The 24,995-nt window shown below is 43.1% G+C and overlaps 1 protein-coding gene across 3 annotated transcripts in view; it reads left to right on the forward strand.

Moving 5' to 3' along the window:
• Positions 1-24,995, forward strand: part of LOC139382036 (girdin-like) — an 83,029-nt gene that overhangs the window by 50,482 nt on the left and 7,552 nt on the right. For all 3 annotated transcript variants that reach the window (XM_071125974.1, XM_071125972.1, XM_071125973.1), the window contains 20 exons: positions 6,824-6,905; positions 8,373-8,531; positions 8,706-8,852; positions 9,421-9,565; positions 10,399-10,577; positions 11,691-11,828; positions 12,398-12,712; positions 12,899-13,654; positions 13,958-14,088; positions 14,264-14,402; positions 14,730-14,912; positions 15,034-15,195; positions 16,050-16,327; positions 18,166-18,309; positions 18,599-18,785; positions 19,200-19,345; positions 19,482-19,574; positions 20,095-20,297; positions 20,875-20,946; positions 23,572-23,649. In XM_071125974.1, the coding sequence (XP_070982075.1) occupies positions 6,824-6,905; positions 8,373-8,531; positions 8,706-8,852; positions 9,421-9,565; positions 10,399-10,577; positions 11,691-11,828; positions 12,398-12,712; positions 12,899-13,654; positions 13,958-14,088; positions 14,264-14,402; positions 14,730-14,912; positions 15,034-15,195; positions 16,050-16,327; positions 18,166-18,309; positions 18,599-18,785; positions 19,200-19,345; positions 19,482-19,574; positions 20,095-20,297; positions 20,875-20,946; positions 23,572-23,649 (3,737 nt within the window). The remainder of the gene's footprint in view (positions 1-6,823; positions 6,906-8,372; positions 8,532-8,705; positions 8,853-9,420; positions 9,566-10,398; positions 10,578-11,690; positions 11,829-12,397; positions 12,713-12,898; positions 13,655-13,957; positions 14,089-14,263; positions 14,403-14,729; positions 14,913-15,033; positions 15,196-16,049; positions 16,328-18,165; positions 18,310-18,598; positions 18,786-19,199; positions 19,346-19,481; positions 19,575-20,094; positions 20,298-20,874; positions 20,947-23,571; positions 23,650-24,995) is intronic.

Below are 24,995 nucleotides of genomic sequence, written 5' to 3' on the forward strand. Positions count from 1 at the left end.
ATTGGAGCGCAAAGCCAGGTGCAATTATTTTTCCATTTGAGAGCAAGGAGAAACCAGGCTTCCACGAAGGATATATCATTGAAGAGATATGTGGAAAAACACCTTGAGGATTGATTCTAAACCACGTTTGCCATGTTTCAGTCGATATTATGGAGTTAATTTGGAAAAAAGTTCGCGTTTTGAGGGCTGAATTTTCGGGGTTTTTTTGTTGTTTTTTGGGTAGCCAAATGTGATGTTCAAAACGGAGCTATTTCTAATACACAAAGAATCTTTTTGGAAAAACTGAGCATCTGCTATCTAACTGAGAGTCTCCTCATTGAAAACATCAGAAGTTCTTCAAAGGTAAGTTATTTTATTTGAAGGCTTTACTTGTTTTTGTGATAGTTGCCTGCTAAATGCTAACGCTAATGTAAACGCTAAATGCTACGCTAGCTAGCTACTGTTACACAAATGATTGTTTTCCTATGGTTGAAAAGCATATTTTGAAAATCTGAGATGACAGTGTTGTTAACAAAAGGCTAAGCTTGAGAGATAGCATATTTATTTCATTTCATTTGCGATTTTCATGAATAGTTAACGTTGCGTTATGGTAATGAGCTTAGGTCTATAAATAGAATCCCGGATCCGGGTTTGGTCGTCGCAACAGGTTAATATGGACTTGGTCTTTTACCAAATAGGGCTGTCTTTTGTATACCACCCCTACCTTGTCACAACAGAACTGATTTGCTCAAACGCATTAAGAAGGAAAGAAATATTAACAAGGCACATCTATTACTTGAAATGCATTCCAGGTGACTACATCATGAAGCTTGGTTGAGAGAATGCCAAGAGTGTGCACAGCTGTCATCGAGGCAAAGGGTGGCTACTTTGAAGAATCTCAAATATTAAATAAATTTTGATTTGTTTAATACTTTTTTGTTTACTACATTATTCCATATGTGTTATTTCATAGTTTTAAATGTCTTCACTCTTATTCTACAATGTAGAAAATAGTAAAAATAAGGAAAACCCTTTCACTGGTACTGTATGTATGTGCTGTGTGTATCTTTTTTTATGGTGATCATAATTCCAGAAGATATCCAGAATATAAGAGTGACGCGGCATACTACTTCTCTACAGGAGTGCGAGTGCATATACTGTAGTCTCGTGTATGTGTGTGGAGATGTTATTGCCGTAGATGGCCACAGACCCCTCCAGTCACCCAGGCCTGATGCTGGGTCAGATGTCTGAGGATTTGACCCAGATCCGATGATGCCGTGCAGAGGCATGTTCTTTTTTTAAATGTGTTTTTGACCTACTTACGCAGTTCCTATTGAATTCCACTTGCTTTCTTCCGATTTCTGGCCGTTGTTGACTCTGGCGCACCAACACTAGAGGGAAGGGGAGCTGGCCATTCTCCGCCAAAGGCATGCTTTAAAACACAAATAGAGATTTAGTTCTACTGAAGGTCCATTTGAGGGCACAGTAAAGTGACCATGTTAACCATACATACTGCAGAATGTCTTAATGATCATGTTTTTTTTAAAGCTTAAATATGAAACCTGGTGTTAAGAGGAATAGAATAGGAATAGATTGTGTAGAAATAGATTATGATATAGCCCCTAAAGACCCAATCTCAATCCTGTCAGGTTCTGTGGAACTACAGTTAGGTGCAAGCATTTCGCTACACTCGCATTAACATCTGCTAACCATGTGTATGTGACAAATAAAATTTGATTTGATTTGCATTTTCTATTGTGAATGTTAGACTGTAAAATGCAGGTAGACCATGGTACCATGGTTGTCAGTGTGACTCAGCTGCTGCAGGCTCAGTGCTGTCACCCACAGTGGATGAGCAGCTTTCTGTTCGGCCTAGGCTGTCAACTACTCTCTTTGTTAGGGCCTTAATGAAACGTGGAATACAGTGAAAGGTGTGTTGCTGCTGAGGCTGAATGTCTGATGACAGTATCTATGGTGGGATGAGATGAAAGGACTCCAAACACAAGAGGTACACACTTGGAGTGTGTGCTCACCAAAAGTAGCTGAAGCAACAGCAGCAGTGAGTTTTATTCCATGCTCGAAGCTAGCTGCTCAAGCCTCTGATTTCTACAAGCACATCACAGGAAGCATAGAACACTGATGATAATACCTACAATCAGCCAAGCCAGTACAGATCACTAATCTAGCAGGCCGTCATAAGTTATGTTCAGTGGACCAAGGAGACTGGAAAGCATCTCCACTCATCTGAAGAATGTACAGACCTCTTCAAAGCTGTGTGTGCCACATTCTTAATTCCTCACCGACCAGGAGCTTGCAGGACTGGCCTCCCTCAGCCTCATCAAGTCCCAACCTGTATTTTGGTTGCATTGCCTGTCTAATGTAGTGTCACAATCACGCAAACCCATTAACTGTTGAATATGCTGTTGTCAGATGAGCTCTATATGCTGCTAATGCTGGGTTGAGGGGGTTTGAAGTACGTCTAGTCAGCGACGGAGTGAGGAGAGGAATCTGTTGGCCTGTTGCTCACTTAACATCTGGTTATCTGGATTTGCTCTGTTACAAAGAGCTGGTGGAACTAAAGCAAAGCAGCACGACAGTTAGAGATTTGCATGTCATAGGGGAGCTTATTGTGAGGTCATTTGTAGGTTGTGTTTCTGGTCCTACTTTGTATATTTTCAGTTGAGCTATGTTTGTTATCCTGAGGAAAGGGTTGTTCTGTTGAAGTTGTAAAATAACACACAGGCGTTTTTGTTTTTTCCACTCAAGATCATTGACTTGCCTCTGAAGGAAAATGTATGCTTGGTTCTTTTCTTCCAAGTACAAATCAGGTTGTTTTCATATGATCAAAAAGACAGAAGATGTACTCACACACTATCATTTCAATTGTTCATTACACATATAAATGAATTATCCTCACCTGCAGAGTCTGAATAGCTCCTAATAATGTCAAATATAATCCACTATGGACTGTATCATTTGGTAATTAACCACACCCCCAACCCACACAGGCAGAAGTCAACAAGCTGACTTGACCCGGTAAGGACAGAGGTCTGTGGATTCCTATCTGCTGGGTAAACATCTTGGTTTGTACTAACCAATGAGTTACATGGCCTAAGTAAAAATTCCAGTTTTTCAAGACTACTTTAGAGAAAACAGAAATAAATATAGCTGTGAACAGCAATAAACAGGATTCATAGGATGACACAAAGCAAGCACTTTAGTTCCTACATGATATCTTCCTTTATGTGCAATCAGTGAAGGCATTACCATGTGTATCTCTCATTGTTGAGGTTTACTTTATTGAAGTCAAAAGCATATTTAGAATAGTGTTGGAGCACAATCCATTGTACAGCAAACCTATTTACACACTATACCAATTGATTTATTCAAGACATTCACAGCTATTTAGAATAAAATGTTGGTATTTGTTCATTTTCACACACTAGCAATAAACTAATATACAGTACATTCAGAAAGTATTCCATACCCCTTGACTTTTTCCCCATTTTGTTACATTACAGCCTCATTCTAAAACATATTAAATGTTTTCCTCATCAGTCTACACACCAATACCCCATAATGACAGTGAAAACAGGTTTTTGGACATTTTTGCAAAAATATTAAAAATAATAAAACATTCCTAATTTACAAAAGTGTTTAGACCCTTTGCTTTGAGACTTGAAACTGAGCCCAGGTGCATCCTGTTTCCATTGATAATCCTTGATGTTTCTGCAACGTGATTGTCCACCTGTGGTAAATTCAATTGATTGGACATGATTTGGAAAGGCACACACCTGTCTATACAAGGTCCCACTGTTCACAATGCATGTCAGAGCAAAAACCAAGCCATGAGGTCCATTACACTTTGGATAATGGATCAATACACCCAGTCACTACAAAGATACAGGCGTCCTTCCTAACTCAGTTGCCGGAGAGCAAGGAAACCGCTGGTGACTTTAAAACAGAGTTTAATGGCTGTGATAGGAAAAAACGAGGATGGGTCAGTAACATTGCAAACATGTACTGTATCTTAATATATTTGAAAATCGTGTGTGTGATTTTGTGACTGCGTCAACCTGACCTTGTAGTAGGACATTCGGTGATTTAGCTTTGGCATCAAATACTATCAAAAGTACAGCAAAAGGATATCAAACATTCAGATCTGGATTGACAAGTAGGCTAAATCGTGTGAAGTTACAATCTCAAGGGCTTAGTCTACACAAGTTGAATAAAGGATGCAAGTGTGTAAGCACCTCTTAACCATTGTGGTTCATGTTGTTGTTCAAGGCGAGGGTAGACTAATCCTGTAATGTATATGCTCCTATTAGTGTTAGTCACTAAATCTAAATATTTCCTGCTGGAGACAGGTGACTTCACATCTGGGAATGGAAAACATTGAGAAATGTAATATTAACAATAATTATGCATAACTTGTAAAGATATCCACACAGTAAATTGTAGCCACATTTTATTAATGAAATTAATTTTGGATTAGTTATTTACCATAAGACTAATTTAGAGGTGTTGTCCACAGCATTTTCAAAGGTAGCCGTGACTGGTTTGCTGTGTTTTTAGAAACAATCAAGTTTTTAATAGTTGGGAATTGAAACGATTTATCTGTTTCTCAGTAATACTGTTAATAATGCGACCAGGTGTATCTCATCTGATTGAGGATTGCTGACGATATCCATGTCTATCTAGTGAGCGTACACACAACCTTTTAACTTATTTTACCAGGTCAAAAATAACATTACTTTTTCAAGGGAGACCTGGGCCCGGTTTCCCCGATAGCGGTGGAACTTAGGCTTTCAAGTGTTTTTTTTAACCCTGCATCGTTCCTACATTGCGTAACATGCGTTTCCCAAAACACCACGTAGCGTGAATCGTCTCTGTGCGTCATTGGAGCATGTGTTGATACTGACAGGATGGAAAGAAAGGCAGAACTGCTCTCGGTTTCAGCTTTCTCCATTCAAACCGTACCCCAACATTATAATTATCTCACAATACTGACGACGGATCAGCTCCTAGAGAGATATTGCCACCTACAGCTGCAAATTGTGAGGCGGCTTATTCTAATGCTTACCCAATAAAAGTCATTGCGCACATGTTAGGCTACACATCATGAAATATGAGACAAATTACAGACAGTAGCCTAGCTAGCCTACAAGTAGCAAAATATAACTCATTTGATTGCACATTAAATGTAAATTGATAGGGTTGAAATAGGCCTATAGCCTACTGTATTTATATTTTAATGCAGTCATCTGTTTTCATTTGAAGCATGTTTTATACGTCACTTGTTTGTACCAATTGCAAGAACATTGGCAACTTTGTAGTCAACTTTGTTCTGGAGTTATCAGCTGCCACAGAGAGACTGATAAACCATGTGATTCTGTGTTTAGCAGAGCTCTTCTGTGTATAAAGTGACGCGGGAGGGCAAAAAAGCATCTTAACGACGCACTTATATGGTCTACGAGTGGTCTGAGGCAGGCATTAGATTATGCTAGTTTTCAAGTGCAACGTTAATAATGATGGTTTTGGGAAACAGCTCGGATTTACTGACGCGCCTACAAAGGATCTAACGATTAGCTTAGCCTTAAAGACATGCGGCAGTACATTGACGTCTAAGAAAGTATTTTATAAAACTCCTGCATTGGGCTGGATGTTTAGTTCACACATGCAGAATTAGGCCTAACCAGCATTTGCCAATGAGCGAGAGAGAGAGAGAGGACACTTTTCGGGGACCACTTTTGGCTCATTAGTGCTACTTTTCAGAACTACTGGCTAAAATGTACATGGCCCTCCATCTGCGTGAATGTGTGGGGTGTCTCTTTAATGTTAATTTAACCATTTTCAGACCAATGAATAACAGAAGAGTAGGGTGGTGACTTTCATTCAGTTATACTGTACCCCATATCAACCAACTAGCTAGTAGTGACAAGCCTACTTTGTCATTCAGTATTGCTGTAACGTTACTGTAGACTACTACTGTACCCCACCCACATCAGCCAAGTAGTTAGTGATAATAGCTAGTTATCTATAAAGAAACAATAAATGACATCGACAGATGTATAAAATAGAATACTGGATATGCAATATCTCGCCATCTCCCAACCCAGAAAGCAAAAAATAAATAAGTTTGTAAAATAACAAACATTCACTAAGTTGGTTTATATTTAGAAGTGTTTTACACCTTTGTCATTAGATTATTTATTTGAACTTATTTCCATATTTTACATGTGATAATACCACACAGAGGGACAGACACCTGTAATAATCTGAAGTACTCAAAAGTGCCACTAAATGTCTTGTGATAGATCAAATCCTTGAAAGATACCAAAATGCTGGTAGTTTACTGGTAAATATTAAACATTACCAGTAATATACCCTCCGTTTGCAACCCTAACCATGAGTCTACAAAACTTTGGACTTATGGTTAATGAGAAGTTTTTCAATTTTCCAAAATGGAGTACAATGTATCCTGACAGACCTTATGGATCCTTGAGGCCGATTTGTTCAGCATGATGAAATACGCCTACATACCAAGTTTCAAGTCTCTAGGTCAAACAGACGGCGGCGATATGAGGGTTTAAGTGAGACTGCTTATAACAGCGCCACCTATAGGCCAATCGGTGTTACTCATGGCCTCTAGTTTCTGTGCCAAATTAGAAAAATGTCAAGAAAAAATATTTATTCTAAGAATAACAACTGTGTGGGACAGTTATGGTGTTTGTGAGGAAGGATTTTTTGTGTGTTTAAAAAAAAAAGTGTACATGTGTGATTGAAGACATTTCTCTCTCTCCCTTTCGCTCTCTGCCTCTTTCGCTCGCTCTCTCTCTTTCAGGGAGGAGAAAAGTGAGCAGCTGCTGGACTGTAGACAGGAGCTGGACAATATGGAGACTGAGAACAAGAGGATACAGCAAGAGGTACTGGACAAAACAAACCTAGCTACTACAGCACAAAGAAATATAGAACAGATTTCCAACTCTGCATTAGAAAGATGAAACTAGCACAACATATAGCCCAACATAACACATTACCGTCCAAACCCAGAGCAGACTGAGACCTCACTAGGTGTGGCACAGAATAGGTCAACACAGCTGAGTAATCACCGGGAGTCAATTACAGCTGATGTCAGAGCTCCCGGTCCACGTCACATTACACAATTTAGCACCAGCATGACTCCACTTAATGCACGAATACACAGTCTGCCTTGGACCAACATGTCTCTTCTGATCTCCAGCTACACACTTTCACACACAAACTACGCACTGACCATGCTGCTGAGCTGTGCTAGGCATCAATCCAGATTTACAGGCCTGTCACACAGAGCTTGCCCGCCGACAACTGGACAAAAGCTCCACCTATAAGACACGTCGCCTGTTGTGCCCTGACTGCTCTCAAGGTTATACAACACATCAAACCATCTCCACCACCTCCTATTTGACATTCTTAATCATGAGGTTAATGCCTTTAACCAATTAGTGGCTGAGCTATCTATAGTTTGGCGATCTCCTTAGAAGTAGGCAAAGATGTTCTTTTATTTATAGTCTTTGCTGTAAACATGATTCGCAGCGCTAGAAAGTAGGGACCACAGCAACAGCATGGCAGAGGTGCTTGTTGTGTGTGTGTGTGTGTGTGGGATCATTTCAAATCCCCTTTCCAGAGAAGATTACTGGCTAATGACCCTATTGACTAAGAGGAGCTTTAGTCTGTCCGTGTGTGTGTGCGTGCGTGTCTACCTACTCAATCTATGGTGTGTTTGTTTACCAATATTAATTATGCCTGTGCGCAATGCATGTACATTGAGTGTATAAAACATTAGGAACACCTGCTCTTTCCATAACATAGCTTTCACCTAGTCAGTCTATGATCCCTTATTGATGTCACCTGTTAAATCCACTTCAATCAGTGTAGATGAAGGGGAGACAGGTTGCGTAAGGATTTTTAAGCCTTGAGATATGGATTGTGTATGTGTGCCTTTGAGGGTGAACGGGCAAGACAAAAGATCCAAGTGCCTTTGAATGAGGTATGAGGTAGGTGCTGGGCGCATCGGTTTGCGTCAAGAACTGCAACGCTGCTTCGTTTTTCATGCTCAAAAGTTTCCAATGTGTATCAAGAATGGTTCACCACCCAAAGGACTTCCAGCCAACTTGACCCAACTGTGGGAAGCATTGAGTCAACATGGGCCAGCATCCCTGTGGAACGCTTTCAACGCCTTGTAGAGTCTATTCCCTGGCGAATTGAGGCTGTTCTGAGGTCAAAAGTGGGTGCAACTCAATATTAGGAAAGTGTTTTTAAGGTTTTGTACGCTCAAGGGAAATGAGTCTGTGAAAACAAATATCTTGTATGTGTGTGACACTGACATGAAGTGTTTTGTTTGTAACCTCCAGAGCTTGCAGTTGTTGTCAGATGCGCGTTCTGCCAGGGCCTATCGTGACGAGCTGGACGTTCTGAGAGAGAAGGCCATCAGAGTGGACAAGCTGGAAAGTGAAGTGGGACGCTACAAGGAGAGGCTCCATGACATTGAGTTCTACAAAGCTAGAGTGGAGGTATGCCCTAACAAGTAAATAGCAGTTCAGCACCCAACAAGCTTGACGTGTCAATGAAGCATCCATTGGGTGTAACATAAATCGACTTGTTTCCCCAATGTTTGTTTAATGTTGTGAGTCCTGTGTATTAGAAGTGATAGGGCTGCTGATGTTGATCTCTGCTGGGCCCTACAGGAGCTGAAGGAGGACAACCAGGTTCTGCTGGAGACCAAGGCCATGCTTGAGGACCAGCTAGAAGGAACCAGGGCTCGCTCTGACAAACTCCACGAACTGGAGAAAGAGAGCCTGCAGCTCAAATCCAAGATCCATGACATGGAAATGGTGAGGGAAAGATTGAGAATGAGAGACTGTGTTTTGTGTGGGATTAAAGTTAACAGACATGCTGGTATGTTTGTATATTTTCTCTTTATGGAACCATTTTGTAGGTTCTCTCTGAATAAAATCCCATATACTGTACTGAATAGGTTCTCACTGTAAAAGCCAATTTATGCTTGATCCTGAAATGTGATCCAGAGGCTCTGTATGGAGGGTGTGATGCAATTGCGGGGGCTTGCGGAGGCCAAATCAAGCTTTGTACCCGCATTGTCGTGCGCCTCCCAAATTTTGTAACAATGCGGAGGGCTGCGTATAGCTCTGCATTGACATGATTGGTTGACGATAGGTGGGGGCGGTAGGTCCTGTATAAACACAAACTCACTTCCTTGACAACTTCCTTTACAACAGCTCTACGAAGCACAATAAGTATGAATGCCTTGACTTCTACAGAGGCTGCATCGCAGTAAATTCTGTACTGTCAATGCAAACGCTGGAATTACCTTAAATCGGCTTTAAGGTTTAGCTAACTGTATAGCCATCCTGACAGTACGTTGTGTGTTTCTGTGTGCATCAGGAGCGGGACATGGACAGGAAGCGTATTGAGGAGCTGCTAGAGGAGAACCTGGTGCTAGAAATGGCCCAGAAACAGAGCATGGACGAGTCTCTCCACCTGGGCTGGGAGCTGGAGCAGCTCTCCAAGACCCCTGATCTGACAGAGGGTGAGGATCAGTAGGCCTACTGGGGCTCTGGCTTCAACCCCGGCCTTGGCCGACCATATATATATATATGGGTATATACATACACCCATATGTGTGTATATATATATATATACACACACACACACACACACACACACACACACACACACACACACACCAGATTGGACAGGGTTTATTTACACATGATTAGCTCCTGTAATTCATATTTAATGAATCCGAGACCCAGATTAGCAACAGGCCTGGATTTGGAATAATGTTTAACTGGTCTTGGATCAGGATAAACCCTGTGTGTTTCCTCAGTAACTACAGTACTGATGTAGATCTACATTTAGGGATGTCCCATACTTCCTCTTCCCCTTGGGAAGTTCCCCAACACTATATCAGTACCTTTTTAAAATATCAAATCAGATTTTATTGGTCACATACACGTGTTTAGCAGATATTATTGCAGGTGCTTCTAGTTCTGACATTGCAGCAATATCTAACAAGTAATATCTAACAGTTTCACAACATATACCCAATACACACAAATCTAAAATCTAAGTAAAGGAATGGAATTAAGAATATATAAATATATGGACGGGACGAGCAATGTGGTAGCGGCATAGACCCAGTAGATACAGTAGAATAGTATAGAATACAGTATATACATATGAGATCAGTAATGCAAGAGATGTAAACATTATTAAAGTGACTAGGGTTCCATTTATTAAAGTGGCCAATGATTTCAAGTCTGTGTATATAGGCAGCAGCCTCTCTGTGCTAGTGATGGCTGTTTTCAGTCTCTCGGTGCAGTATGTTGTGTGTTTGACATAGTTGGTTTCATTTTGTAGTGCCTCAGAAGTCTCTGGGCCACGAGGTGAATGAGCTGACGTCCAGCCGCCTGCTGAAGCTGGAGAAGGAGAACCAGGCCCTGCTGAAAACCGTGGAGGAGCTGAGGGGCTCTGCCAGCAAGGACGCCCCTGCACACCGCCTCAAGGCCGACAAGGAGGACCAGAGGCTCACCCAGAGGGTCAGAGCAGCTTTTACTCTTGTCCCATACATCTTCACACTTGCTGCCTAAACATGGACCCTCATCTGCCCATCAATCATCTGCCCACTCCACATTGGCTCCTTATTGCATTAACAACATAATAATGGCTGCCTGCTCTGTAACCCTACAGTACACTAGCATCTTTCTCCAGCCCCCTATATTTCACCCCAGGACTTGGCTTTCAGGACTCATAGATCCATGACAACAGAGGGAGTTGAAAGAACTGAGTAAATCCTGAAGTCCATTTCCTATTATTTCTCAGACTTGACACTTGAAGGTTTCTCTAAGCTAACTCTCTCGGGCTATTTTCAGACACGCCTTCTCTGTGCACTCCACATAAAATGCATGAAATGTGCATTTCTCAAGCGAAACAGAGTTTGGCAACAGCACTCGGTCTGTAAAAAAGCCCATTTAGAAGTGAATCCAAGCAGGAGCAATAATAAGGCAATTTTGAGTTAAGCTGCTTTGACGTAATGAAGTGCTTGTGAGTATATATATCTATGATATGATTAGTAATAATCCGCCTGCTTTTTGAAGAACGGTGTGTGTGTGTATACAGTGCACTTGTAGTTGCTGTTGGTGCCACAGTGTTTGTGCGTCATGCGGTGAGCAGAAAGGACAGAAGGAGAGAACAGACCGAGGATGAAGCGGCTGCAGTGAAAAGCTTTTATTTGTAGATAATTCAGCCCTTCCCTTTGTAGAGGGTGTGAGTGACATGAGTGGTAATTACCCAGTGCAGTCTGACAGCATCCTCCGGAGGGGAGAGGAGACAACAGAGATTGGAGCCGGTGTTCATGGGAAGGGCTCTATATGGAGTCGCTTTTGCTTCTCTTTAATATAGGACATACATCACAACACGGAGCCACTGTAATTAGAGAAATATAAATGTCTGTGTATCATAGTCAATTCAGTTTTATTTTGGCCAATCAGGAAATTAAATTGAATAGTGGGTTCTTCAATTTCATTGACCGGATTACAATGTAATTGAGTCCAATTGTGATGGGTAATGATGTGGTACTGCATAGTGTCATTGTCTGTGATCTAAGTGACTGGGTGCCATGGTAACAGTGCGTCCTCTGTGTGTGCCTGCAGCTGGGGCAGCTGGAGAGTGAGCTGAACACAGGCAGGGAGAGTCTGTGCAGTGCAGAGAGCCTCAGCACCGACCTGATGAAGGAGAAGGCTCTGTTGGAGAAAACCCTGGAGACACTGAGAGAGAACGCAGATAGACAGGTACACACACACACACACACACACACACACACACACACACAGGCATGCATACATGTCCATGTTCAAGACACAAACAGCCTTTCATTTTAGGCTGGTTAAAGGACTAATTTGACCTTGTTCTGGTCTTGTTCCAAGAAACTCAAAACGACATTGCTACTTAATCATTATGGATCTGGATTGAGTTTTCTTAAAAGAGCGTAGGCTTTGTGCTTGCATTCTCCCAGTGAGTTTGAAGAGCTCTGTGTGACTTGGGGGGGTGTAATGAAAGTAATGAAAGCCGACAGAATCTAATGAGGCCCCAGACACAGGGAGTTAAGATTGATGAGGTTTACAGTAGAATAACAGATATCTGGTGAACCTACACTACAGGGTTCAGAGCTAGGGCCAGGAACTTCTCATGACCACTCGACCTGATTTAGGACAAATTCAGGACCCTAGGGTATTATAAGAGCAAAGAGTTTTTCATGGTCAGATAATCTCTGGGGCTCTGTTCATATTAACACCACACTGAAGCATGACTCGAGTTGAAGCTGTCCCATAGCGCCACTCAGACGTCCTCCATGTTCCAGGTGAAAGGCCTGGAGCAGGAGAACGAGCATCTGACCCAGACTGTCTCGTCGCTGAGGCAGCGCTCCCAGGTGGGTGCTGAGGCGCGGGTCAAAGACGTGGAGAAGGAGAACCGCGTGCTGCACGAGTCCATCCGGGAGACCAGCTCCAAGCTCAACAAGCTGGAGTTTGAGCGCAAACAGCTACGTAAGGACCTTGAGATGTACAAGGAGAAAGGCGAGAGGGCTGAGGAGCTGGAGGTGGAGGCGCAGCGGCTGGAGAGGGAGAACGAGGCCCTGCAGAAACGAGTAGCCAGTCTGGGCATCACCTGTGACAAGGTCGGCCCCTGCGTGCATTGGTGGCTGTAAACTTCACTTAGTTGTCGGTGTACCTGGTGTCTATTGTGTGCCAAATGAGTCACTTATTACTTTGTTGTGCAGTTCCTATTGTATAAAGCAGATTGGAGTTTGAATGAGGAAAAGTACTTTGTTGATAAATGTTCCCATATTCTCCCAAATCCTCAGGTGGTGTCTCTGGAGAAGGAGAACTCCGAGCTGGAGGTAGAAGGCCGACGTTTAAAGAAGGTGGTGGATGGCCTGCGGAGCACATCCTTCCAGTTAGAGGCCCTGGAGAAGGAGAACTCCCAGCTGGACGAGGAGAACCTGGAGCTTCGCAGGACTGCTGAGGTGCTCCGCTCGGCAGGGAACAAGGCGGCTCAGCTGGAGCTGGAGAACCTTGAGCTGGAGAGTGAGAGGAGCCAGCTGAAAAGGAGCCTGGAGCTGCTCAAGGCCTCCTCCAAGAAAACTGAGAGGCTCGAGGTGAGCAACCAGGGCCTGGATACGGAAAACCAGCGGCTGCAGAAGGCCCTGGACAACAGCAGCCGCAAGATGCAGCAGTTGGAGGGGGAGCTGCAGGATGTAGAGCAGGAGAACCAGAGCCTGCAGAGGAGCCTGGAGGAACTGAAGATCTCTAGCAAACGTCTGGAGCAGCTGGAGCAGGAGAATAAGACTCTGGAGCAGGAGAGCTCTCAGCTGGAGAAGGACAAGAAGCACCTGGAGAAGGACAACAAGAGGCTGAGACAGCAGGCGGAGATCAGGGACTCCAAGATGGACGAGGACAACCTGAGGATCAGCCACCTGGAGAAGGACAACCGTTCGCTGGGCAAGGAGATGACCTCCTTCAAGGACTCCTGCAACCGCCTCAAAGATCTGGAGAAGGAGAACAAGGAGCTGGTCAAACAGGCCACCATCGATAAGAAGACACTAGTCACTCTACGAGAGGTAATGATGTAGCGACTACCTTAGAGATGCATGTTGTAATGCTAGTGTATATATATTGTAATGGTAATGCATGGGGTGAATGCTCACAAGTCTTCAAATGTACATTTTAGAATATTCAGCTATAATCATTGCACCTGCATTATGCAAGAAGTAATTATACCAGACCACTATGCCAACACTTTTTTCAACTTGGAACTCAACTATGTTCCATTAAGTACATTAAGATTGTATTATTCATTAATAAAGGATTACATTCTAGAGATTGAATGTATAGTGACTCTGGATTTGCGTTTTATGTTTCAGGAACTGGTGAGTGAGAAACTGCGGACTCAGCAGATGAACAATGACCTGGAGAAACTGACCCACGAGCTGGAGAAGATAGGCCTCAACAAGGAGAGGCTGCTGCAGGACAAGCAGAGCTCTGACAACGACAGGTAATACACACACACAAACCATTATGCTGCTGCTCAAAGGTGCCCATCCCCCCATAAATAATTGTGACCACATCACATAGTAGACACTCTGCCAACAATACGGTGTCAAGACATTGAATTCTATCCTGGAAATATCTTTGGTCTTTTAATGATTGTCAATGTCCCTTATGTGCAGGTACAAGCTGCTGGAGTTCAAGCTAGAGTCCACTCTCAAATCTACTCTGGAGATCAAGGAGGAGAAGATAGCAGCCTTGGAGGCCAGACTGCAGGAGTCCTCCAACCTCAACCAACAACTGCGCCAGGAGCTCAAAACTGTGAGTCCTAAACAATATAGAACAGCAGCCCAATGAACATCTGCACAAAAAAACATTATCCCAGAGAGGTCCTGTGGTTATGCTTCTTTAACACGTGACACAGAGAAACACAATTCATTATTTATTCATTCCTTTTCCATTGTGTTATCTATTCATGAGCCACCAGGAGCCTAGAAAACCCAGAGAATAATTTCCGCAGCACATGTTTAACTCTGTGACAAAAACTAGAACCCTTGCCACTGGGGTGCCAGAACAGAGATGGAACTCATTAGCATGGGCATATTTTGGGGGATGGAGGTTTAACCCTTTCACCTTTGACCTCTCCAGGTAAAGAAGAACTATGAGGCCCTGCGACAGAGGGAGGAGGAGGAGAGGATGGTGCAGAGCTCACCCCCCAGAAGAGGGGACAGGGAGGACTCTCAGGCGGTCAACAAGTGGGAGAAGGAGAGCCACGAGACCACCCGGGAACTGCTCAAGGTCAAAGACCGCCTCATCGAGGTGGAGAGAAACGTAAGTAAACTCAATCTAATCAAGGTGGTCAAAATAGCCATCTTCGATACGATATGTGAAGGGCCTCTGTATATAATTAATGCATGCGTTAATCTTGTGTGTGTCTGTCTGTCATTTTTAGAATGCCACCCTACAAGCAGAGAAGCAGGCCCTGCATACCAACCTGAAGCAGCTGGAGACCCAGAGCAGTAACCTGCAGGCTCAGATTCTGGCTCTACAGAGACAGACTGCATCTCTACAGGAGAACAATACCACCCTACAGACCCAGAATGCCAAACTACAAGTAAGGGAAAGGAGGAAACCTAGTCAGTTGTACAACTGAATGCATTCAACTGAAATGTGTCTTCCGCATTTAACCCAACCCCTAAATCAGAGAGGTGCGGGGGGCTGCCATAATCGACATCCACGTCTTCGGCGCACGGGGAACAGTGGGTTAACTGCTGTCTCGGGCAGAACGACAGATTTTTACCTTGTCAGCTTGGGGCTTAGATCCAGCAACCTTTTCGGTTACTGTCCCAACTCTAACCACTAAGCCCTGGTTCCCTCTGTTGCTCCTTCACTGCTGTGCTTTGCACCCTATACGCTGGCCTTGTCTACACTGCATTGATAGCTTATATTGTAGTTTAAACCCTCCCCAACTCTCCACTGCCATGTGGCTAGAGAGAATTCCTCTCTCATAAGCCACATCTATTTTGATATATTTTATGGCAGCGGTTCAACAAAATCTTTGGTCGTAAAATCTACATCTGAACAGGAATCGGATGCATTCTGCTGCATGTCAAATCTAACTTTGAACATGTCTGTGCTTGGGAATTTGTACTTTCAAAAAACATTTGACCACTGATGTATATCCAAATTGGACAAGAACGTGCGACGTCTCAACCGTTAGTGTTTACTGGATGGACAGGCTGTCTGTGGACACATTGCCCCCTATTGCTCAGAACTGACACCTACACAAATTGTTTTGTGAGGTTATCGCCCTGCTTTTTTCCCCACATAACTGGAGAATCTAATCCAATGCAATGCCTAGAAGGACATGACACAAGCCTTGAAAAAACAGACATAGTTAAGGGCATTTCTGAGCAACTGAGTTCAGATGGCACAGATGTCCAATCAGATGTCTTGTTTCCCCTTTAGGTGGAGAACTCCACCCTGAACTCCCAGAGCGGCACTCTCATGGCCCAGAATGCCCAGCTTGCGACACAGCAGTCTAGCACGGAGAACGAGAAGGAGGGGGCGATGAGAGAGAGGGAGGACCTGAGGTCGACCTATGAGATGCTACTGAGGGACCATGAGAAGTTGGCTGCCCTGCATGAGAGGCAGGCCTCAGAGTATGAGGGCCTCATTAGCAAACATGGAGGCCTGAAAAGTGCCCACAAGAGCCTGGAATCACAGCACAGAGACCTGGAGGACAGGTGGGGTTTCAACTGGTGCTGTTATGTGCCTACAGCATACTCTAGCACAGCTGGCATCGATCACACACTTAACCACACATTGCCAAATACACATGCATGACAGTCTTAGTATGCACTCAGTTCCACACTACCATTACACAGTGTTTAAGTCAGATACACATACAGTTGAAGTCAGAAGTTTACATACACCTTAGCCAAATACATTTAAACTCAGTTTTCACAATTCCTGACATTTAATCCTAATAACAATTCCCTGTTTTAGGTCAGGTAAGATCACTACTTTATTTTAAGAATGTGAAATGTCAGAAATAATAGTACAGTGATTTATTTCAGCTTTTATTTCTTTCATCACATTCCCAGTGGGTCAGAAGTTTACATGCACTCAATTAGTATTTGGTAGCATTGCCTTTAAATTGTTTAACTTGGGTCAAACGTTTTGGGTAGCCTTCCACAAGCGTCCCACAATAAGTTGGGTGAATTTTGGCCCATTCCTCCTGACAGAGCTGGTGTAACTGAGTCAGGTTTGTAGGCCTCCTTGCTCATACACGCTTTTTCAGTTCTGCCCACACATTTTCTATAGGATTGAGGTCAGGGCTTTGTGATGGCCACTCCAATACCTTGACTTTGTTGTTCTTAAGCCATTTTGCCACAACTTTGGAAGTATGCTTGGGGTCATTGTCCATTTGGTAGATTTTTGACCAAGCTTTAACTTCCTGACTGATGACTTTAGATGTTGCTTCAATATATCCACATAATTTTCCTCCCGCATGATGCCATCTATTTTGTGAAGTTCACCAGTCCCTCCTGCTGCAAAGCACCCCCACAACATGATGGTGCCACCCCCGTGCTTCACGGTTGGGATGGTGTTCTTCGGCTTGCAAGCCTCCCCCTTTCTCCTCCAAACATAACAATGGTCATTATGGCCAAACGGTTCTATTTTTGTTTCATCAGACCAGAGGACATTCTCCAAAAAGTACGATCTTTGTCCCCATGTGCAGTTGCAAACCGTAGTCTGGCTTTTTTATGGCGGTTTTGGAGCAGTGGCTTCTTCCTTGCTGAGCGGCCTTTCAGGTTATGTCGATATAGGACTCATTTTACTGTGAATATAGATAATTTTGTAACGGTTTCCTCCAGCATCTTCATAAGATCCTTTACCGTTGTTCTGGGATTGATTTGCACTTTTCGCACCAAAGTACGTTCACCTCTAGTAGACAAAATGCATCTCCTTCCTGAGCGGTATGATGGATGCGTGGTCCCATGGTGTTTATACTTGCGTACTATTGTTTGTACAGATGAACGTGGTACCTTCAAGCGTTTGGAAATTGCTCCCAAGGATGAACCGGACTTGTGGAGGTCTACAATTTATTTTCTGAGGTCTTGGCTGATTTCTTTTGATTTTCCCATGTCAAGCAAAGAGGCACTGAGTTTGAAGGTAGGCCTTGAAATACATCCAAAGGTACACCTCCAATTGACTCAAATTATGTCAATTAGCTTATCAGAAGCTTCTAAAGCCATTACATAATTTTCTGGAATTTTCCAAGCTGTTTAAAGGCACAGTTAACTTAGTGTATGTAAACTTCTGACCCACTGGAATTGTGATACAGTCAATTATAAGTGAAATAATCTGTCTGTAAACAATTGTTTGAAAAATTACTTGTGTCGTGCACAAAGTAGATGTCCTAACCAACTTGCCAAAACTTTAGTTTGTTAACAAGAAATTTGTGGAGTTGTTGAAAAACTAGTTTTAATGACTCAAACCTAAGTGTATGTAAAAATTTGACTTCAACTGTATATATACACACAGCTGCCATCCACTAACCGGTGGTAATGTGTTGCAGGTATAATCAGCTGCTGAGGCAGAAGGATCAGCTGGAGGAGCTGGAGAAACAGCTGAAGGCAGAGCAGGAGAAGATGCTGTCTGAGAACAAGAGCCACGAGGCCACGGCTATAGACTACTACAAACTGAAAGAGGAGAATGAAAGGTGAGTGTTTCAGGGTTAAACTGAGGTCTGTGTGTGTTTGTATGAGAGAGGGGGGAGGAGGAGGGGAATTTACCCTGAGGGTTACTTTGAGGTGCAAGGGAACATCCTTAAGCTGTCAATCCAGGTACAGAGAAATCTGTGCATCAAGGTTTTTAGAGAGAGGGGGAAATAAAGTAAGCATGTTTTGAGTGGCAATATGCAGACATTTTAAGTGGTTGCAATTAGAGAACTAGCCAGGGGGCTATGAGTAAAGAATGTGCTGTTTAAAACACATGACGTCTGTGTGTAGGCTGAACATGGCACACCGCCAGCTGGTGAAGGATAATGAGGGCCTGCAGGTTGACCATAAGAACCTGAAGAGCCAGATGAACGGTGCCAAGCTGGAACAGACCCGCCTGGAGGCAGAGTTCTCCAAACTCAAAGAGCAGTACCAGCAGCTGGACATCACCTCCACCAAGCTCACCAACCAGTGTGATGTACGGTTACACACCCCTCAGACCCCTTCACTCCCTCCCACTCACTAACCAGTGTGAGGTACTACAATATCTGTACCGCCTACCCATAAACCAACCACTAGATTATAATTATTATGTTCCGCATATTTTCAAACTCTATCACAGGTGAATGTAGTCCTATGTTATGTAAGTGTTCAAAGCTGATATGTGGCCTCGGTCCAGACATGACTATGTTTGCCTGACATCTGTCTGTTGGAAAGGAAGGCTGATAGCTGGTTTCTCAATACTATGCTCTTTAAGGCTTAACAAGTGTCTGACCTGTATTCACCCACTGTGAAGGGAAGGCACAACCCACGTGTGAAATATACAACCATGTGAAAGCAACTTGGACACTAACAACTTTGCTCAAATAATAGTCTATTTCTCTCACCCTAGTTGCTGAGTCAGTTGAAGGGGAACCTGGAGGAGGAGAACCGTCACCTGCTGGACCAGATCCAGACCCTGATGCTGCAGAACCGCACCCTGCTAGAACAGACCATGGAGAGCAAGGACCTGTTCCACGTAGAACAGAGACAGTACATGTGAGAGATGACCCCACTATTACATTTTGTAACCAGTGTTCAAGTTAACATTTCAATAAGAGAGAGATGTCTGTTTCTTGGCTATGTAGATAGATGTAATTTGTTCCTGTGCCTAACTGGTATTTCCCTCCTTCAGTGACAAGCTGAACGAGTTGAGGAGACAGAAGGAGAAGCTTGAAGAGAAGATCATGGACCAGTACAAGTTTTATGACCCCTCTCCTCCACGGAGGTAAGTAGCTAGGAGGAGTCAACTGCTATCCTTGTGGTTGGTGCTTTGACCATATCAGCCTCTGTTGTAGTAAACAGCTGACTGAGACAAAGCTGACATCCCCCAAATGAAAATGAAATGTAGAACTGCGGTGGATTGCTGCAGTTGTCTGGTTATGGTTAATTCCATTGCATAACCAACTGCCCTGGATCGTATGTGCTTAACCATTCAGTTCTGATTCATTTCCATGCCTGACTTAATGCATATGGTTTACGTCTGAACCTAACCAACTCTTGCAAATAGTTCAAATTAACCAAGAAGCTCTGGTTCATCTTTATGCCTAACCACCATCATCATAGCTGACTCTGGGGAATTGGGAGGCTGTGGTTTACAAGAACACCCCGGATGCTGGTTCAATAAGGCACAAAATGGGAATACATCCTTTAATTTAAAAAGTTTTCCGCTCTTTTTGTGCCTACTGAACACTACCCAGAGTCAAATAATTTACCCTAATTACAAAACCCTCTCTCTCTCATCTCAGACGAGAGAATTGGATCACCCTGAAGATGAAGAAGCTGATCAAGCCGAGGAGTCGGGAGCGGATGCGTTCCCTGACACTGACTCCCACGCGCTCCGAGTCCAGCGAGGGCTTCCTGGGGCTTCCTCTGGACAGCCAGGACTCTTCCTCCATAGGCTCTGGCTCCAACTCCCTGGACGACACACTGACACAAAAGAGGAACAGCAGTGAGTAGACGCTCTCTGGCCTGCATGGAAAACACCCTACTGATCAGATCAAATCGAGCCTTATTTCAAGTGCATTAAAACACATCAATATACTTTACGGTAAAATAGACACAATAGAAGGAAGTAATAGACCTATATTTTGAAAGAGAGTCCGCTCCAGATCAGAAAAGAGTCTAGGACTAGGTCTTCCTCTCACTCAATATGTCCCTTCCTCTGATCAGAAGGACTAACAGACGGGAAGAAAGACTAGATCATATATTAGTTAAATAAGACACTGGGAGCAGAGCGTATGTCAATAAATACATGCGGTTTAAACACAGGAACTGCATGGTCAGACAGAGGCAGATACATGCAGACACTTGTAATATGATGCACGCAGACAGACAAACCGAAGTACACTGGGTCAGACAGAAAAGTACATGCTGGCACAGACATTAGAACATGAGCAGGGCTCAGTTGTAGACAGGGAGGTATGCAGGGCAGGAGACACCAGGACAGTAGCCCCTTGTTGCTGTGTGGTGGCTGGTTGTGTGAACTTAATGCTTCCTGTGCTTGTTTTTCCCTCTCTATGCGATAGGGAAGAAAGACTCTCAGAGAGTGCAGCACTCCCATGTGCAGAGTAACCAGGGTAACCAAGGTTCCTCTAATGGTATGCTGAGAGGGGAGGGCTGGGCGGGGCTTGTAGTCGAGCTGTCGTGTCACTCAAGGCACGTCAACATGTCGTGTCTCATCCTTCAGTCAATGGTCGCGTTCCCCTACTTAGACGTTGCATGCATCAACCAATGTTTGCGTGCCACATCATCGGCTGTGTCATTGACTGATACATTGCTATAACATATGTGATTAGCTGATACATAAAATACCTATCCAGGTGTTGTAAGATCTGGCAGGTGTCAGCAATGCCTGGGCAGAGGAACGCACCCACATTCCATACCTATTAAACGGTGTAGTGCATTATATGTAACCTGTGCTCAATGCACCAGCTATGTATGTATGTATGTGTGTGTATATATGGGTTTCTTAATTTTTTACTATTTTCTATTTTCTACATTGTTATATTGAAGACATCAAAACTATGAAATAACACATATGGAATCATGTAGTAACCAAAAAAGTGTAAAACAAATCAAAATATATTTTACATGTCAAAGTAGTCAACCTTTTGCCTTGATGACAGCTTTGCACACTCTTGGCATTCTCTCAACCAGCTTCAAGAGGTAGTCACCAGGAATGCATTTAAATTAACTGGTGTGCCTTGTTAAATGTTAATTTCTTACCTCAATGCGTTTGAGCCAATCAGTTGTGTTGTGACAAGGTAGGGGTGCTATACAGAAAATAGCCCTATTTGGTAAAAGACCAAGTCCATATTTATGGTAGGGCAGCTCAAATAAGCAAAGAGAAACGACAATCCATCATTACTTTAATCCGGAAAATGTCAAGAACTTTTCCTTCAAATGCAGTCACAAAAACCATGAAGCGCTATGATGAAACTGGCTCTCACGAGGACCGCCACAGGAAAGGAAGACCCAGAGTTACCTCTGCTGCAGAGGATATGTTCATTAGAGTTACCCGCCTCAGACATTGCAGCCCAAATAAATGCTTCACAGAGTTCAGGTAACAGACACAACATCAACTGTTCAGAGGAGACTGTGTGAATCAGGCCTTCATGGTCAAATTGCTGCAAAGAACCCACCACTAAAGGACACCAATACGAAGACTTGCTTGGGCCAAGAAACACAAGCAATGGACATTAGACTGGTGGAAATATGTCCTTTAATCTGATGAGTCCAAAAGTAAGATTTTTGGTTCGAGCCGCCGTGTCTTTGTGAGATGCAGAGTAAGTGAACGGATTATCTCCGCATGTGTGGTTCCGCATGTGTGCTGCATCAGATGACCTGGCCTCCACATTCACCTGACCTCAACCCAATTGAGATGGTTTAAGGTGAGTTGGAACGCAGAGTGAAGGAAAAGCAGTCAACAAGTGCTCAGCATATGTGGGAACTCCTTCAAGACTGTTGGAGAAGCATTCCATGTGAAGCTGGTTGAGAGAATGCCAAGAGTGTGCAAAGATGTCATCAAGACAAAAGGTGGCTACTTTGAAAAATCTCATAAATGTATTTTGATTGTTATTTTATAGTTTTGATGTCTTCTCTATTATTCTACAATGTTGAAAAGAGTCAAAATAAAGACAAACCCTTGAATGAGTAGGTGTGTCAACTTTTGACTGGGATTGTATATGGATATATATATAGATAGATCTCTCTCTCTCTGTCTCTCTCTCTCTCGATATATGTCTATCTCATACAGACGCACACAAACATCAACATCACACCTGCCCAGACCCTATCTCCAGTGTCTGCACTACTTTCTCCCACATCCTCAAATCGCATCATTTTGTTCCTTTCTGTCACCCACACTCTTTCAATATTTAGATAATGAAGCATATGATTTTTCCATTGACTTAACGATGGAGGATTGGTTGATGTCCGGTTTTTAAGTATAAGCTTTTTCAAGATAATTCACAAGAAAAGTATCATCCAACCCTTCAGGTACCTGTCTGCCCCCTCATATGACATGTCTTGATATATGCAGACAGATGGATTAGAAGTACATTGTAATACTTCTGACAATAATTTTTAGCTATACTAAAGGCAATATTTGATGTAACTATGTTTCTTTTGTCTTTTAATAGCTATACTAAAGAACCTTTTACATAACACACACACACTATGTATGCATTTACAGAAATCTATAGAACACATGGAGGTGTCTGTGGAGCTGGAAATCTAAAATGGTCTCTCTATACAGTGTCCCAGGATCTACTATTTTTTTTGCGTTAGTAATGGGATCCCTGTGGCCATTCCTTCCACTGCAGTGCCGTTCCCCTGGTGTCACTGTTGTACTCTCTTAATTGCACCCTTTAATAAATGTCACCCTATGTGTGGTGTTGTGTGTGGTATTCTGTCTGTTAACAGCCTGAGGTCTTCTATGTGGCAACCCCCTTCACAGCCATCCCACTTTGCTGTGTGCTTGGCGTTTTGTTTGAACAGTGAGTGAGTGAGCGTTTGTGTGTGTGCGCGCGTGTGTCTGTTTGCATACATATCAGTATTTGCCCCGATATCTATGTAACACTGTTTTATTACCAGTTGAGTCTTCAGAACGGTACACTGGTTCTCAACGTTAACAACCATCTTTTTTTTTCTCCTTTCTTTTCCTCTCCATCTCCCCTGGTATTTCTGTTTCTCCCCCCTCTGCTTTGGCTGTAAACTGACAGCTGTGAAATGGTTGCCCTTTATGAGGAACAGATCGAAGGAGAAAGACAAAGCGAAGGACATCTACCGCCGGTCCATGTGTAAGACCTCCGACAGCCTGGCGTCCTACCACCTCCGTCCACCTCCTCTGGCCTGCGCCTTCCTGCTTCCCTCACCTAGCTTCTCTTCTCATAGCTTCTAGCTGGTTTCTATTCTTCCTTTCTAGGAATAAACAAAACACATGCTCTAATTTATCACCAATAGTAGATACATCTATCTTAACAACAAATTTTTGTTCGGTTAGATTTGTGTACAGTCGAAGTAATGACATACAAGAACTAACAAATGTCGATATTAGTACAAACTAACACTCTTCAATGATTGACAACACTTATGTGAAGTAATGTGAGTGGTAGTAGTGGTGTTCTGTAGTTCTTTTTCTGTAGTTTTATGTTGTGGTATCTGTAGATGCACTCTAGGTTAGTCTTAGTCTAGGTTATACATTTTGGTTTTGGGGGGGGGGGGTTAATCGGCGTCTGAACTTACTGTTGCGAGTTACAATAATAGAATACACAAGGTGCATTTAAAAAAAAAAATGTCTGTGCAACAGCAGTTATCCTCTTGTTAAGTCAGTCAATTAGTCCATGTCAGCAACAACAAGAATGTGGATTGCTATTTAGCGGCCAGCTATCTAAACTTGTTATCATGGTCGATTTACCAGCCGGGGGGGGCCCAATGATTTTATTAGTCAGTCTCACTCAGATATTATATTAACAAATTCAAATATTTCTCTCTACTCTATGGCAAAATGTGTAGAACTCCACAAAATGAACTCTATAACTTAAAAAATGTTCTCTCCGCTGTCAAAATGTCTTGCTCGCAAAGTGGCCAACTGCTGCCTCATGATGAGTTCAGATTTTTTGTGGCCCCCACCCCCATCAAAGTTGCACATCGCTGGTCTAGGTCATGACGATGTACAGTTGAAGTCGGAAGTTTACATACACTTAGGTTGGAATCATTAACTCGTTTTTCAACCACTCCACAAATTTCTTGTTAACAAACTATAGTTTTGGCAAGTCGGTTAGGACATCTACTTTGTGCATGACACAAGTCATTTTTCCAACAATTGTTTACCGACAGATTCTAATTCATGTATCACAATTCCAGTCAGAAGTTTACATACACTAAGTTGGCTATGCCTTTCAACAGCTTGAAAAACTCCAGAAACTGATGTCATGGCTTTAGAAGCTTCTGATAAGCTAATTGACATAATTTGAGTCAATTGGAGGTGTACCTGTGGATGTATTTCAAGGCCTACCTTCAAACTCACTGTCTCTTTGCTTGACATCATGGAAAAATCAAAAGAAATCATCCAAGACCTCAGGAAATTGTAGACCACAAGTCTGGTTCATTCTTGGGAGCAATTTCCAAACGCCTGAAGGTACCA

The sequence above is a fragment of the Oncorhynchus clarkii genome, chromosome 23 (assembly GCF_045791955.1).
Source record: "Oncorhynchus clarkii lewisi isolate Uvic-CL-2024 chromosome 23, UVic_Ocla_1.0, whole genome shotgun sequence".
NCBI classification, from domain to species: domain Eukaryota; kingdom Metazoa; phylum Chordata; class Actinopteri; order Salmoniformes; family Salmonidae; genus Oncorhynchus; species Oncorhynchus clarkii.